The 17,333-nt window shown below is 44.1% G+C and overlaps 1 protein-coding gene across 3 annotated transcripts in view; it reads right to left on the minus strand.

Annotated features, from left to right (window-relative positions):
• LOC147025333 (carnitine O-palmitoyltransferase 2, mitochondrial-like) overlaps positions 1-17,130 on the minus strand; it is a 90,286-nt gene extending 73,156 nt beyond the window's left edge. Inside the window, exons 1-3 of one of the 3 annotated variants that reach the window (XM_085886222.1) lie at positions 16,937-17,130; positions 8,648-8,818; positions 8,299-8,379 (exon numbers count right to left, since the gene is read on the minus strand). In XM_085886222.1, the coding sequence (XP_085742348.1) occupies positions 8,299-8,379; positions 8,648-8,818; positions 16,937-16,980 (296 nt within the window). In that variant the 5' untranslated portion in view covers positions 16,981-17,130. Of the gene's footprint in view, positions 1-8,298; positions 8,380-8,647; positions 8,819-15,200; positions 15,338-16,936 lie in introns of those variants that run through there. The other 2 variants (XM_085886224.1, XM_085886223.1) reach the window with 2 other exon arrangements.
• Between the last annotated feature and the right edge of the window lie 203 nt (positions 17,131-17,333).

Here is a 17,333-nt window from a genome sequence, read left to right on the forward strand (position 1 = left end):
AAAAATCATTCAATGTGATTTTCAGGATTTTGTTTTAGATTCTGTCTTTCACAGTTGAAGTGTACCTATGATAAAAATTCCAGACCTCGACGTGCTTTCTAAGTGGGAAAACCTGCAAAATCGGCAGTGTATCAAATACTTGTTCTCCCCACTGTATATATATATATATATATATATATATATATATATATATATATATATATATATATATATATATATATATATATATATATATATATATATATATATATATATATGTATTGTTACGGTTGAGGAAATTCGCAAACCACCATTCAGGTACCGTAGGTGAGATATCTCTGTAAGTACATGTGCAGTTAGCCCCAAAGCCGTTGTTTAGAGGGAATAAATGTGATTCATTCGGGCTGCGACCCATTGAGATAGTCGTTTTTCTGTTCTATCTTTATTTTGAACCAACCACGTCTCAACCGCCATCACACAACAACCACCAACCGCAACGCCGCTTCACAACAACAACAACGCCAACAGCCACGACCTTTACCTTCACAACTCGCTCCCGCAAACATCGCATCACCGCCATTCAAACGTCGCCATGGCCATAAACCACCACAATAAACCCTTCACCACCTTCACCTCTCCTCCTTCTACCGCCATTCCCGCACCACTTGTGAGCACCAAGCGTCAGGCTGTCCTGGACTCGTACAAGGTGCGCGCCAAACCGCGAGTGCAAAGAGCGGCCTTTCTGAGGAGAATTTGGATCAGGAATGATACACGCCCACTTCTGATCCGTCCAATCAGCAAGCGTGGGACGGTTTGGCCCCGCCTCCAGGCGCGTCGGTGGAGAATCGCGATATGCAAATTCTAGGATCAGGGGAGACTCACGCCCCTTTTTCTCCGTCCATTGGGCGAGCGTGGCTCCACCCCCGAGCTCGTTCTGATCCAGAAATTTGCATATGGGTTCTCCTGCTGGACTACAAAGCGCCGAGCGCGGGGCGAAGTCAAGTCAGTTTGGGAAGAGTCAGTCTGGAGAGGTCGGAGAGCCGAGTGGAGCTCGCAGTCTGTCGGGGTTCGGAGTCTGTCGGGGAGCTGCAGAGAGAGGAAGCCTGGAGCGCGGTCTAGTCGGTTTGAGCGCAGAGTCGGCCTTGGAGGAGCGGGGAGTGAGTCGGGAGGCGAGGGCGTACAGGTGGTTTGCTGCAGTCAGCTGAGGAGAATTGGGGAGGAGACCGAATAGCTCGTGTCCGAGGCAAGGAAGACGGCGGTTGGCGACGAGCTCGCAGTGGAATCGCTCGTCGCGGGACCCAAGCAAGCCAGCTATCCTCTTTCCCCAGAGCATCAACAATTCCCCCCTTTTTTCCCCCCGCGCTGAGATAGTGCGAAAAGGGGGGCCCCGTTCCCACCCCACTCCAAGCAGTGCCAACGAAACCCACGAAGGAGCGTGGCGTCGGGGCACCGCCGCGCCGCCACTTTTGCGGCTCATCACAAAGACACGGGTAGGATCCACCCGGTTTAGCGGCCCACAGGCCCCGTCTGCCCCCTTGTCTTTGAGGGTGGCCCTTTTCTTTTGCTTTAGAGTAAATGTGTTGTTGGCGCCGTCTATAAAGTAAAACTGTTTAAGTGTTGCCGTGTGCTCGCGTACTCGGTAGTATCTCTGTATTGTTGTGTTTCTTTTGTAGCATTTGCTGTAGGTGCATAATTGTTGTAATTGTATATGTGTGCTCTCCGTGTGCGGCGGAATAAATGTGCATCATGTTGAACTGTTTTCCCGTTTCGCTTCGTCTTTCCTTTAATTGAATCTCCATCTTGCTTCACGTAAAGGGTTGGTTGTGGGCTTAATATGCCCGATAATTAATCGGAACCGTCGAGGCCGACAATAACACCGCTCGGTTATCCCGATAGTACGGAACGGGTTGCTTAAGTGGCCCGTGTCCGGAGTCGACCTGCGGCGAGGTGCGATCGCCCGGTCTACCCTCCGCGTGGGTACTTAGGTCGGTCGAATTTGGCGAACAACCCTATCCCACGCGGGGGGGGGGGGCCGATTGGCACGATCGGAACATTGGTACAGCATAAACATATGATTGGTAGAATGCATCCTTCACGGGGAGATCACTCACCTCAGTCGGAGCAGAAACAGAGACCAGGGAAATGACACCGAAGGAGTGACGAATCCTTAATCTCATAAGATGCTCGTTGACCGGTGTTTCCTCAATTATCATTGGGGTCAGCTTATTGGACACAGCTACAGCAACTCCTTGGGTATGGCAACCATCAGAGCGACCAGACCAACAGTAGGTGGAACCACCCACCATTATCTCGCCGCAATCTGGTCTCCGAACCACAGAGAGAGCTGCAATCCCGATGTCCAAACGCTTGAGCTCAGATGATAACAGAAACAGGTGATCATCCTCTCTTCGTGATAGGACATTCCAGGCACCCACCCGAAGGGTGGCAAAGGAGATTGACCTCAGGTTAACCCAAGGAGACTGCTGTCTGGTGGACGACACCTCAGCACGTCTCCGACACACTCTCCCGCAATCTGACCCAGGGATGTTACCCCGTGGTTTCCCACCTATTATCAAAGATTGGGGGTCTCGAAGGCTTTGCCGCAATCCCGTCATCCGGTGAGCTGCCCTGAGAAGGGAAGCTGCACAGGAGGTACTGCCACGGAGTGGGTTTTCAGATTTTTTTGCGTTTTTGTGTTTTGAGGAATGAAGGGTTTTACGGTGGCCGGAGTGCAAATCCTGCCACCAACCTCCTGATAAAAAAGTAACCCAACTGCAGGAGGACGTCTGCAGACACAGTTGGGCAGTAGATATGGATGGCCGTTGGCTCACAAGGAGCTCCTCTACCCTTTGACAGGTTTGGTTTTTAATCCTGCTGGGTGTCCATATCCAAATACCCTCCTCAACAGAAAACCTGGTGGGGGAGACGGTGTAGTCGCCGACAACCCGACCAAGGAAACAGGTTAGTTGAGGTTTACATGGTACCTGTAGCAGGTCACAGATCTAACCTGACCTGACTGAAAAGGTCACAAGTGCCTTAACCTGATTGCTTATTTTTTGATAATTTTTTACCTTGACCTTGACGTAAATTCATTTCCTTGAATGCTGACATTCTCAAAGGTATCACCAAATGAATGGGAATCCCAAATTTAGTTGGAAATGATACCATAAATGTTTTTCTGCACAGTCTGGTTCCAAAATCAAGGACGTTTGAACATTAGACCTGGGTGACTAGCGGCCATCTTTGATTTAACCTCTCACTGTCCCCTCAGAGGTCAAATCTGACTTCCCTCCACATTCGAAAATAAACATTATGGTATGACCTAACTATGCTAGAAATTTCATACTTCACTCATAAAATGCACAATTTGTTCAAATATGAGAGCTTATCTGCAATACTATTCCCCAAATTCCATGAAATACCATCTTGTTTACCCTGTGTACCATGCCTCATCTCTCTCCCTTCCACAGATTTTCTATTGTCTTTGTTCCCCACTATTTTGTGATTCACTCTTCTGCCCCTCTTGTCTCCTGCCTTGTTATATGTTTCTGCGTATTTGCTCTTCCATGAGCCTCGTCTTGGTACACACAAAAATAAATATATACTGTGTGTATATATAGATATATATATATATATATATATATATATATATATATATATATATATATATATATATATATATATATATATATACTGTGTATACATATATACATATACTTCGTATACATATATACATATACATATATACATATATATATATATATATATATATTTATGTATACACAGTATACATATATATATATATATATATATATATATATATATATATATATATATATATATATATATATATATATATATATATATATATACATACCGCATAAATATATGCGGACAACAAAACGAATTTCCATACCGGATCGGTCAAGGCCCGGGTTACCAACGACCGGCACCAGTACCGGTGGTCAGCAGGGTACCAGTGGAAATTGTGCTACTGCTGGGCGAAGGAGGAGAAGGAGATGGGGAAGGCGAGTCCGGAGGCAGTGGGCGAGGGGGAAGGGTAGAAGTGTGCAGGTGAGAGTTGGAACTCTGAATGTTGGGATGATGACTGGCAAAGGGCGAGAGTTGGCAAATATGATGGAGAGAAGAAAGGTGGACATACTGTGTGTACAAGACACCAAGTGGATGGGGAGTAAGGTGAGAAGCATTGGAGGTGGTTTCAAACTGTTCTACCATGGTGTGGATGGGAGGAGAAATGGTGTCGGGGTAATCCTGAAGGAAGATTATGTCAAGAGGGTATTGGAGGTCAGGAGAGTGTCTGACCGAGTGATGAGTGTGAAGTTGGAAATTGAAGGGGTGATGATGAATGTCATCAGTGCATATGCCCCACATATGGGGTGTGAGATGGAGCATAAAGAAGATTTCTGGAGTGAGTTAGATGAAGTGGTGGAGAGTGTATCCAAGGATGAAAGAGTGGTGATTGGAGCAGATTTCAATGGACATGTTGGGGAAGGGAATAAAGAGGATGAGGAGGTGATGGGGAGGTACGGTCTCAACAAGAGAAATGTGGAAGGGCAAAAGGTGGTAGAGTTTGCAAAAAGAATGGAAATGGCAGTGGTAAATACGTATTTCAAGAAGAAGGACGAACACAGGGTGACATACAAGAGTGGAGGAAAGTGCACACAGGTGGATTACATCTTAAGTAGGAGATGCAACCTGAAAGAGATTAGTGACTGTAAGGTTGTGGCAGGGGAGAGTGTAGCTCGACAGCATCGATTGGTGGTCTGTAGGATGACTTTAGAGGTGAGGTTGAGGAAGAGAGTGAGGGCTGAACCAAGGACCAGATGGTGGAAACTGAAGGGGAAGACTGTTGCGTGAAATTTAGGGAGGAGGTGAGACAGACATTGGATGGTGGTAAAGATGGGTGGGATGATTGGGCAACGACAGCAGAAGTTGTGAGGGAGATAGCTAGGAAGGTATTTGGTGTGACATCTGGACAGAGGAAGGTAGATAAGGAGACTTGGTGGTGGAATGAGGAAGTACAGGAAAGTATGAGGAAGAAGGGGTTGGCGAAAAAGAAGTGGGATAGTCAGAGAGATGAAGAAAGTAGGCAGGAGTACAAGGAGTGGCGTCGAAAGGCAAAAAGAGAGGTGGCAAAGGCCAAGGAAAAGGCATATGACGAGCTGTATGAGAAGTTGGATACAAAAGAAGGGGAAAAGGATTTATACCGATTGGCAAGACAGAGGGACCGAGCTGGAAAGGATGTGCTGCAGGTTAGGGTGATAAAGGACGCAAATGGGAATGTGCTGACGAGCGAGGAGAGTGTGTTGAGAAGGTGGATGGAGTACTTTGAGGAGCTGATGAATGAAGAAAATGAGAGAGAGCGAAGGTTGGAAGAGGTGGAGATAGTGAATCTGGAAGTGGGGTGGATCAGTCAGGATGAAGTGAGGACTGCTATGAAGAGGATGAAAAGTGGAAAGGCGGTTGGCCCAGATGGTATACCAGTGGAGGCATGGAAGTGCTTAGGAGAGATGGCAGTGGGGTTGTTAACCAGATTGTTTAATAAAGTCTTGGAAAGTGAGAGGATGCCGGAGGAGTGGAGATTAAGTGTACTGGTTCCGATTTTCAGGAATAAGGGTGATGTGCAGAGCTGTGGAAATTACAGAGGGATTAAGTTGTTAAGCCACACCATGAAGTTGTGGGAAAGAGTAGTGGAAGCCCGGTTGAGAGGAGAGGTGACGATCTGTGAGCAGCAATATGGGTTTATGCCAGGAAAGAGCACCACTGATGCGATGTTTGCTTTGAGAATGTTGATGGAGAAGTATAGGGAAGGCCAGAAGGAGTTACATTGTGTGTTTGTGGATTTAGAGAAAGCTGATGATAGGGTGCCAAGAGAGGAGCTGTGGTATTGTATGAGGAAGTCGGGAGTGGTGGAGAAGTACGTGAGGATCGTGCAGGATATGTATGAGGACAGTGTGACAGCGGTGAGGTGTGCGGTAGGAATGACGGACCGGTTTAAGGTTAAAGTGGGATTGCACCAAGGATCGACTCTGAGCCATTTCCTGTTTGCAATGGTGATGGACAGGTTGACGGATGAGATCAGACTGGAGTCTCCTTGGACTATGATGTTCGCGGATGACATCATGATCTGTAGGGAGAGTAGGGAGCAGGCTGAAGCGAGCCTTGAGAGGTGGAGGTACGCACTGGAGAGAAGGGGAATGATAGTCAGTAGGAGTAAGACGGAGTACATGTGCGTAAATGAGAGGGAGCGTGGTGGTATGGTGCGGATGCAAGGAGTTGAGGTGGGGAAGGTGGATTGGTTTAAATACTTGGGATCAACTGTCCAAAGTAACGGAGAGTGTGGGAGAGAAGTGAAAAAGAGAGTGCAGGCAGGATGGAGTGGGTGGAGAAGAGTTGCAGGAGTGATTTGTGACAGAAGGGTAGCTGCAAGAGTGAAGGGGAAAGTATATAAGATGGTAATGAGACCAGCTATGTTGTATGGTTTGGTGGCACTAACAAAAAGACAGGAAGCGGAGCTGGAGGTCGCAGAGTTAAAGATGCTGCGATTCTCGTTGGGAGTGATGAGGATGGATAGGATAAGAAATGAGTATATTAGAGGGACAGCACAGGTAGGACGGTTTGGAGACAAAGTGAGAGAGGTAAGATTGAGATGGTTTGGACATGTGCACAGGAGAGAAACGGAGTATATCGGGAGAAGGATGTTGAAGATGGAGCCGCCAAGCAGGAGGAGAAGAGGAAGGCCAAAGAAGAGGTTCATGGATGCGGTGAGGGTGGACATGCGGGTGGTTGGAGTGTCAATGGAAGATGTGGAGAATAGAGCGAAATGGAGACGGTTGATCCGCTGTGGCGACCCCTAACGGGAGCAAGCCGAAAGAGGAAGAAGAAGATATAAATATATATATATATATATATATATATATATATATATATATATATATATATATATATATATATGTTTTATACATTTTTTAATGTTGTGTTGCATGCACGAGCCCAGAGACAACGGAAGTTCCTCGTGTTGGAATCACTATCATAGCTTCAGCAGATATTGAGGTTGAGCGGGTTACAGTTTTACATTGTTTTGAGAGGTGAAGAACCACATGGCCAAGAACCACAAGGAGGAAGAGGAAGAAGAAGAAGAAGAAGAAGAAGAAGAAGAAGAAGAAGAAGAAGAGGAAGAGGAAGAGGAAGAGGACGAGGAAGAGGAAGAAGAATTGGCGTTTCAGCAATCTCTCGATTCTCAAAAGAATATTCTTTAGCGATATATTCTGGCTTCTTTTTCAGTTTTGGTAGTTGAGAAAACACGCGAGAACAAAAGTTCTGGCTATTAAATGCTGTTGCCTTCACTGGATAGGAGTTTATGAGCATATCCCTGTGTACACATTTGAACGTGCAGACATTTTTTTCCCCCACATCATCCCTCCATGTAGAGTACTACTGTACTCTACGAGAGGCATTACACATTTTCTGTCAGTCATGTCTGGAAAGCAAATGCAGCTGCAGATAATGTTCACATGACACGCTGAGAAAATAGACTTTGGGTAAGCTGTTGACTTGCAAGAGTGAGAAAGTCACAATGTGGAGAAAAGGCTGCAAGTAGAAAATATTGTTTTCAGATAGTGTTTGAGATAAGCAAGTATAAAGAGACTGCTCTGCCTTGGTAGTTTTTGGAGCAAGAGATGCTGTGACATGTCTTTCATCCTTCAATGTCTGCACACTTTTCATTCTGCATGATGCAGCGTCAGAATCACATTAAGCAATTACATTAATTTGGCCACTGACATCTCGTTTAAATTTTCTTCTCCCTTTTCCAAAAATGTCAGCGTCATTCTTCAGAGACCAAGATTATAAATTGAACGACACACACTACCCGAAAGAAAAGTAAAAAGCTTGTTGTCATTTGCAACTTCTCACTGGACTTGTTGAGTCAGGCACCAGGCTTAAGTAAGATTACGATGACAGAGGCTGAAGTTAAGGAATAGTTTGCTTGGGTCCATCATCACATAATTTTGGCTTCAGCTCAGGTATTTGATCATCAAAAGAAGGACATTACTTTTGTGTTTTGGCCATGTATTGTAATCTGATGTCCATACATCCCTTCAGCTTGTTATTCTGTTCAACATAAGTCATTCAGTTATCACATCCATGCAAGTGACTCTGTGATTGGATGTATGATGCCCACGTATTGGGGTTCATTTGTTTGTGCCTTACAAACAGGCATGGTTTGGACTTCTGAGGTCCCAGTGGGCCATCTAAAAAAAAAGTAAATAAATACATAAAATCAATACACCAACGTACCTATATGCTTCATCATCAAGCAGCGCCCGTTGTGCTCTGAGGTACCGCCGGATAGTGTCTTCCAACCTTGGTACAGGTAACCTGCAACACATCAGTTCGTCAGGTCATATATTTCAGCAGAACACCACCTCAAGTTAATAAATACAAGTTTCTGTTTCCCTCTAATACACACCTCACTTGATAATGACAAACTCTGACAGAGATCAGGTTTTTTTATCATGCATCCCTGTACAGACATGTCATGAATTGCAGGAATTGGAAATTTTTTAACCAAGTGAAATCTGTTTTCTTATCTGCTCCACCAAAAGAGACCTCAAAAAAAGGCTTTATGTGTCAACAGTGGCCCCACCTTGGAAGCTTCTGGAGGTGTGACATTTCCTGGTTTCCCATTGACGTTTCCAACACATGGTAGCTAGGATCTTCAACTTTCAATGCAGTAGACAGGTATCTGTTCCAGAATGTATTGCAGTGGCAGGGAAAATGCTTGTGGATTGTTGCCTGTCGTACCAATGACCAGGCCCTGCATCCTCACAGAAAGAGATTTGTGTAAATCCTCACATCCTCACAGAAAGAGATTTGTGCCCTAACGGGCTGTGATCACCTGATGATTTGTGCTTTTCTATAATTTGACAAAAATTGGCATAATTGCATTTGCTTAAGGTATTTCACTTAAAATATTTGATTTTTTTGTCAAATATGCAGCTGCAACTTCCACCTCATTAAAGCTAAGTTTTCCGAACAAAATTTATCATGTTTTTCTGTTACATCTTCGTCCCTGTGTTGTTGCTTTGATTTCTGTCCAATTTTATGTGGTAAACAAGTAAAAGAGATGTAAAATGGCATAGCCCCCATTATTATAGTGATTTTGCTGTGCAGAGTTGAAGGGTAAACTAAACTAAAATGGCCACCGGTCTACCAGGCAGCCATCTTTGATCTGATCACAAAATAAATAAAAGTGATGTGCACATTTATTCCATTGTGTACTGTGCTTTTGCCAAGTTTGAACAAAATCAGTCCATGCATATCTGATAAATGGTTTGGGAACACATTTAAGTCACAAAATGGCCGCCGGTCGGCCATATTTTATTGCATCGTGAAACAAAAGGACACACTTATGTAGACCATCATTTGTTGTCTTTGTGCCAAGTACGAATTGAATCGGTCCATACATGCCTGAGATATGGTTGCGAATGCTCGCATGCACACACGCGTGTGCAAACACGGACACGAAACTCGAGACCAAATCCCTGAGCCCCCGTTTTGGATGAAGTCCATTGGGGACTAATAATATGTTGTTGTGCTGTATTTATCAAATTTGTTTTTGTGTTGGCCATGGCCTACTCATCAGTTAGCCAATATGAAAAGCGTTTCCATTTTGTTGCCGTGTTCCTCATTTGCTTCTTTCCTCCGAATTCTTGTACTTTCTACCTCCACAACATTTTTCAATTTCACCTCTTCGCTTCAAAATTAATTAATTAATTCATAACTTTTACTTCTTGGACTCCATTCATTTATTTTTCTCCCTTTTCTCAATATCACCATACTGAATCTTCATTGACTATAAACACTTCCTCCTTTAAAAGCATTTCAAAACATTATAAAATGCTTCATCCCTTATTTCTCCAACGAGAGTACCCCAGTTGTTATTCTTATTCACCATAATCTTTTCATCTTATTAATCTTCTTCACAAAGACTCTGACAGCTAAGCGCTTGGTCAATCAACCCTTCCCCCACAACTTCAGAACCACCTATGTTCGTGCCTCAACAAAAATTATCCCCACCCATTGCATGAACTTTGTCTCCTTTTGTCTCATTCGGGAATTTGTAATCAGTAACCCTCCTCTTCATGTCCACTCTTTCTACAACCCCCCATCACCCCTACAACCTCCAAAGCTTCAAGTCCTCCCTTTCTACATCCCTCCTTATCCCCACACTCTTAAAGCTTCTCCATTACCCCACCCCCTCAAAGGTTGGCCCCTTACCCCAACCATTCAAATATTCCCCTTCACCCTGCCAGCTCAAAGCCTCCCCTGCCCCCCAATCCTACACCCTCACAGCACTTCCTCCCTTGTCCCTAAATGTGTGGATTTCAAACATCCGGGGCCTCTGTTCCAACCTGCCATCTGTCAATCCAGGCCGCCGATGATAAACCGAACATCATCTGGTTAACCGAATCCTTCCTCCCACAGGAAGTCCCTGACTACTTAGTATATTTCCCTGGCTGTTGTATCTTCCAGTTTGATCAACCTGAACCTTACCCTGGTGGCAGAGATTCACTTTATATCAAAAACTCAATTTCTCACTGCTTTTGAACTGATCTTACACTCCCAGACCCCAGGAATACCTTTGGCTGTGACTTCCCCTCCGCTCCCACTTCTCGTTTGTCCGTGTTTTGTATCATCCTCCGATTAGTGACAACTCCATCTACATCATTCTCTCTCTCTCTCTCTCTCTCAGACAACATGGACTTACTTTTATTCACTCATCCCAATGGTCTCTTTCTCATCTGTGGAAATTTAAATTGTCACCATGAAAGTTGGTTGAGAGTTGGTCCAGTACCTCTCTCACCAGCCATGGCATATAACCAAAGGATTTTTGTGACTCCATGGGACTGATTCAATCTGTGAACATTCTGACTTGAATCTCTCCAAATAACAAATCCTCCCTTCAGGAGTTGGTGATGACAAACTCCCCAAAAAAATCTCCTGTTATTCAGCGACTCCAATTGTTTCATCGAATGTTCTAATCATTTACTTGGAAGAATAAACATTTCTCTGGCTATTCTCAAAGAGCTGTCTCAGCATGAGCAAGTCTGGCAGTTCACTCAGACAGATTAATAGGGACTGCAAGCAACCATCCCACACCAGTACTGGTCTCCTATATCTGCTGCCCCTGATATTAACTCAGCCTTGGAATTTTTCCACAGAAACCAGCTCTCCCTTATGCACAGATTCATCCCAACTCATCCTCAGTTATCCTACCCATCTCACTGCCCATGTTACACTGAATCTTGTGATGAGGCCAAACAAAAAAAGGAGTTTGTTTCCTACCGACCCATTGCTTTTATATGCGACCCTACGATATTTGTTGACAATTTGGATTCGGGCACGTTTGACTCGGGCGCCGCCATTTTGAATCCCGCGTGTTACGTAAGTGAGAGTTTCAAAATGGCAGCACCCGAGTCAAACGTGCACGAGGACTGCTTTGTGGATCAGTCTTTACACGGTTAATTTCACCTATTGTGGTGGTGATGATGGTGACAGTGGTGATGGTGGTGATTTTGTGGTGGGTGGTGTGGTGGCAGTGGTGTTGTGGTGCTGGTGGTCATGCAATAGCCTTGCAAAATGCACCAGACTTGCTGTTAAACTTTTAATATATATATTTTGGAACAACCACATCTGAACAACCACAACCGCCTCTCAACAGCCACGCCATCCCCACTACAGCTCCAACCACAACCGCCTTTCAACAACCACGCCATCCCCACCACAGCGCCAACCAAGACACTCCTCAACATCGCCTCACCTTCATCTCCACGATGTACAGAAATAATGGAACGGTTGTAGTTCTTTGTTTGCTCGTGTCCTGTCCCTTACCCCCATTCATTGCATTCGTGTTTGAATACCTGCATGAGTGCATATGTGTCGTGCGTGAAATAAATGTCATTGTTGAAATGTTCACGTGTTCGTTGCGTCCTTTCCTGTCATTGAGTTGCCGTATTGCGTTCGGGATACTAGCTGGCTTTTTAAGTAGCCGATAAATTAATTGGATCCGGCGGGGCTTGGCGATATCCACCGCTCGGCAAATCGCAAACGGAGCGAGCTGCTTAAGCGGCTCGTTTCCAAGCAGGTCCCCTCGAGGTGTACAACCCCGGCATTTCTGTCTGCGCGCATACTGAGGTAAATCGATAATTCGGCGATCGGACCCTGTCGCGCGCGGACAGAATAGTTGGCTGATTTACGGTATGATTAAAAACACACCCGTAGCTGGATTTCGGCATTGATCCGAAAGCTGCGACGAGGTTTTCCACGTCCCGTGGGCGCGCGGTTGCGATTAGTTAAAAGCGGTCGCTCGCACGCCGGAGTGGTGAGAAACCATAACAATATATATATATATATATATATATATATATATATATATATATATATATATATATATATATATATATATATATATATATATTAATAAACAATGCATATTTTCAGCATGCATGCACTGTTAAATGTGTAGAGAAATTTAAGACAGAATAAAGTGCATTTTAGCAAGTCCAGTGCACCACCACCACCATCACCACCACACTACCACCACCACACCACTACCACCACCACTACCACCACCACTACCACCACCACTACCACCAAGGAAAATACACATTTTAATCGAGTTATATGAATGTATTCATGATCTGTAGGGAGAGTAGGGAGCAGGCTGAGGCGAGCCTCGAGAGGTGGAGGTACGCACTGGAGAGAAGGGGAATGATAGTCAGTCGGAGTAAGACGGAGTACATGTGCGTAAATGAGAGAGAGGGTGGTGGTATGGTGCGGTTGCAAGGAGTTGATGTGGGGAAGGTGGATTGGTTTAAATACTTGGGATCAACTGTCCAAAGTAAACGGAGAGTGTGGGAGAGAAGTGAAAAAGAGAGTGCAGGCAGGATGGAGTGGTTGGAGAAGAGTTGCAGGAGTGATTTGTGACAGAAGGGTATCTGTAAGAGTGAAGGGGAAAGTATATAAGACGGTAGTGAGACCAGCTATGTTGTATGGTTTGGAGGCAGTGGCACGAACAACAAGACAGGAAGTGGAGCTGGAGGTGGCAGAGTTAAAGATGCTGCGATTCTCGTTGGGAGTGACGAGGATGGACAGGATAAAAAACGAGTATATTAGAGGGACAGCACAGGTAGGACGGTTTGGAGACAAAGTGAGAGAGGCGAGATTGAGATGGTTTGGACATGTGCACAGGAGGGAAGCGGAGTATATCGGGAGAAGGATGTTGAAGATGGAGCCGCCAGGCAGGAGGAGAAGAGGAAGGCCAAAGAAGAGGTTCATGGATACGGTGAGGGCGGACATGCGGGTGGTTGGAGTGTCAATGGAAGATGTGGAGGATAGAGCGAAATGGAGACGGTTGATCCGCTGTGGCGACCCCTAACAGGAGCTAGCCGAAAGAAGAAGAAGATATGAATGTATTCATGGCAAAAAAATTGTCAAAAAAAAAATAAAATCCCCACATACCTCCACAATTTTTTTTGGCCATGCAATAGGAAACAAATGTTTTTTTTTTTTTGGCCTGAGGTAGTTGTTCTGAAACAACTTACCTTCTCTTCATGGAAAGCAAATCCGACCGAAGGCAATCTCAGCATATTCCACAAAGCCCACAAGTGTGTGTCCACTCTCAAGAGAGCCAGAAAACAACATATGGCGAACCTCAAGAATGAACTTTCAAAATTGTCTCCTTGTTCTAAAACCTGATGGAGCCTTGTTCGGTCGATCTCTGGTGTATGCTCGCCTTCCATCCCTTTCCTCTCTTCAAATGACAGCACAGCCGACTGTGCTCGTCAGAAGGCCAAATGCTTCAATTCTGTATTTGCTTCCAAATATTGCATCCCCAATACCTAGCTCTCTGTACCCACCCTATGCAGTTACACCTAACTGCTCCTGAACTCTGTCTTTCACATCTGATAAGGTGGTGAAGTTTCTGGAAAACTTTCTTCCTGCCTGTGAAACAAACTTCCACATTCTCTTCAATGTCATTCTTCCCTCCAAGCCTTCAAGACAGCTTTTCACCACCATCTCAGAATATCCCCGACCCAAGACAATAATTTTCTCCCGCTGTTAACCCTCCAATACACCCTCCAAGTCCACCTCTTTCCATATTTCCATTTTTGCCTTCCTGAGAGTTTGCTCCTGCATCCATCTTGTGCAACCCCCCCCCCCCCCACCATCAACCTCTCATTTCTCCACACACCCATTATTTGTTGAAATCTCCCTCTATTTTGTCATTCAATTTTGCTGTTGGCATTTCAACCCCCCCTCTCTTCTGTTCCTTTTGTACCGTTGCATCCTGATCCGTTCGGTGTTCTCATTCTTCCACGAGCCTTGACTCCGCATGCAAATAAAGTGTGAAGATGGTGAAAGATAGAGGGCAAACACCATTCCTTGTATTCTATGGTATTATATAATCAAGCAACTTTTTATAGCTATTTTACAATGAGTATCCTTACAATCTTCATAATTGCGTAATCTTCATGTAATTGTTTTATGATGAAGTTAATTATGAAGGAGAACTTTGGAATATTTTCAATGAATAGTATTACATTTTGGGTGAATGCATTTAAAGTGGATTCCTGAGTAAAATTGAAATTATAACCTGCATGTTGCGTTAGATAAAAAAATTAGTTCAACAACAGGAAGCTTTCGTTACTTTCTCCATTTCATGTTTTATTTTGTAAGAGACCATGATAAACAACGACAAACATAGTCACTGCATTGTTTGTGCAGGTGTGTACTGATATAGCATGTCTTGTACTGTATTCTGTGTGTTTCGATTTTTCTGAGTTTTATAAATGCAAACATTGATTTATTTTACATCGAGCCTTATCTATATATTAAAGTTTCGGCAGTTTTCTGTCCGTCTGTCTGTCACGCTATATCATGATGTCTGGACATCATGAGGACGTACGACAGCTGACTCCAACATCTGCCATTTATATTTTCATGCAGTTCAGGCCTAACATTTCGTCGAACCTGTCATACTCATAATTTCCATGCCCTACATTTGCATTTTCCTTTCAGTGTGAAACACAAACAAAGCGATTGTTAAAATGATCATCAAATATTGAAATATTACATCACAAGCCTTCTAACGACACAGTACGTATAGGCCTGAGGCTACATTCCTTCGGCCTCACCTTCAGGCTGCTTCAGGTTTATTGTTTTTTCCTGGAGCGATTGATGCAGCCTTCTTGCCTGGGTTTCCCCCCTCCCCCCCTCCCTTGGGAGAGATTAAGGCTGTTACTTTGGGAGTAACAAATTAGCCTTTCTTCATGCAATAATATCGTGTTTGTACTAATAATAAGGAAACGTTAATATTATGCAGTAGTAACTATAATCATAACACTACAATCCCTTTGTCGTGACTGCAAGGTTACTGAATTAAAGCAGTGTATTATTCATGACTCGATGAGAAGGGGTGTGTACCGATAATCAAATTATTCCAGCAGTCCAACGAGGGAGGCAACTAAACATCAACACCTACATGACAAACTCTCCATTGTGACAACATTGCACAACGCTAACTTAACAACAAATATGTGTATGTTCAATCGACTTTACGAAGGAAGCCAAAAACGACTCGAGCATTATGCTGATTGGTTGTTGCAACTGGGTGAGGGGTGCCTTCCTTCTGTGGAGGGCAACCTTTACAATTATGTTAATTGCATTACCGCCTGCTCTTTGTGTGAACTTGGAAGATGATGTCGTCAACCATGTGTATGCCATAATTAAATAACAGTCCAATCATACAAAATTTGGAGTGGTTGGTTCAAATCCATTGAACTGTATGTAAGAATGGAAAGAATATGAGCAGTGCAAGTTTGGCACTACCAAGCGCTATATTTGGAGGTCCAATCATAGCAGATATATTTTGACTTGCGTGATAAATTTGAGGGAGATCTTGAATATTGAATGTTAATTTTGAGTTGAAAGTCAAAGTCGATGTGAATACTTTCTCACATTAACACAATGCAATGAGGGCTCTGGTGAATCATCATTGGGCCGAGCAACATGGCGGCATCTGCGCAGACCAGAGGCTGTGCGGTGGTGACACAATGGTGCCTCCAACGTGAATAGCCATAATCCTTCCAGTCTTTGATACAGTTCAATGGGTTGATCTTCCACACAGTAAGATCAATGACCACCTGCGTGGTGACACTTTCGTCGTCAAAAGTGTCGATTCTTTGGCCATTCAAAACCTAACTGCCCTTCATCCACCTGAGTTTCTTAACTTTGGGATCCTGGGGTCCTGAGTTCAAATCACGCTTGACCATTGAATTAATACCAAGTGGGGTTAACTCAACCTGTCATCCTTCCGAGGTCGGCAAAATGAGTACCAGCTGATCCACATACTATTAGAGAAAGCGGGTGGACTTAGAATTTATAACTGCAAGGAAGCATCATTGAATCAATGAATACGAGTTCCCTTACAAGGACCTTTAACACAGGAGGAGGCTGTTAGGCCAATCAAAACCTGCGCTGGTGTTGCCAACCGATGCTGGTTTGCCCATTCTCTGTCGTTTTTTTTTTTCTCTCTTTGTCCATGCTCTATCATCACACGTAGCATTTTGAAAGACCTTGGTATAACTCAAACAGGGTCTGGTTCGAACCTCCAAACTCCGAGACAAAGAGTGGGCACTCGAACCATTATGAAACCGAGTCTGCTTTCAACCCAAACTGAAGAGATGGTTTATCAGATAATCAGAAAAAACAAAAATCTCATGTGCTAAATGTTATGCTGTCAGATGTTTAAGTAAACCACTGAAATAAGCAGAGTACACAGCAGGGATTGTGTTGATGATAACCAGTCCTGTATATTGTAGAAACAGTAATGTAGATAAAATAGGTTCAAAGTAATTATCAAGAAACTTACATCATTTTCTTGAAAATCCCGAAGTAAAAAGAATTTCTTGACATTTCACTTTTGAATCAGCTGAAGGAAATTCCCTCTTGCGAGTCTTGCTTTCCAAACGTACGATTCAGAAGAAAATCTGAATGGTACAATCACCACATCCAAAGGTCCACACAGGCTCGAGCTCCGGCCTGGGTTCCGATCGCTCGCGCACTCTGTGAGAACGCTGCCCCCAGGGCAACTCATCAAACATGATGCCCCCAGAACCACAATCACTTTCATCAAACGCATCGGGCTGACGTAATCATGGATATTAAAAATTACAACCGGTTTTGCTGTGAAATTCAATCCGTGCCCGACATTCCGTCACACCACGTGAGCAGATTGCTTTTTTTTGTTAAAAATAAAAACAAAAAAT

This window comes from Eptatretus burgeri, chromosome 6 (genome assembly GCF_056783735.1).
Source record: "Eptatretus burgeri isolate ZD-2024b chromosome 6, Ebu_testis_v1, whole genome shotgun sequence".
NCBI lineage: Eukaryota > Metazoa > Chordata > Myxini > Myxiniformes > Myxinidae > Eptatretus > Eptatretus burgeri.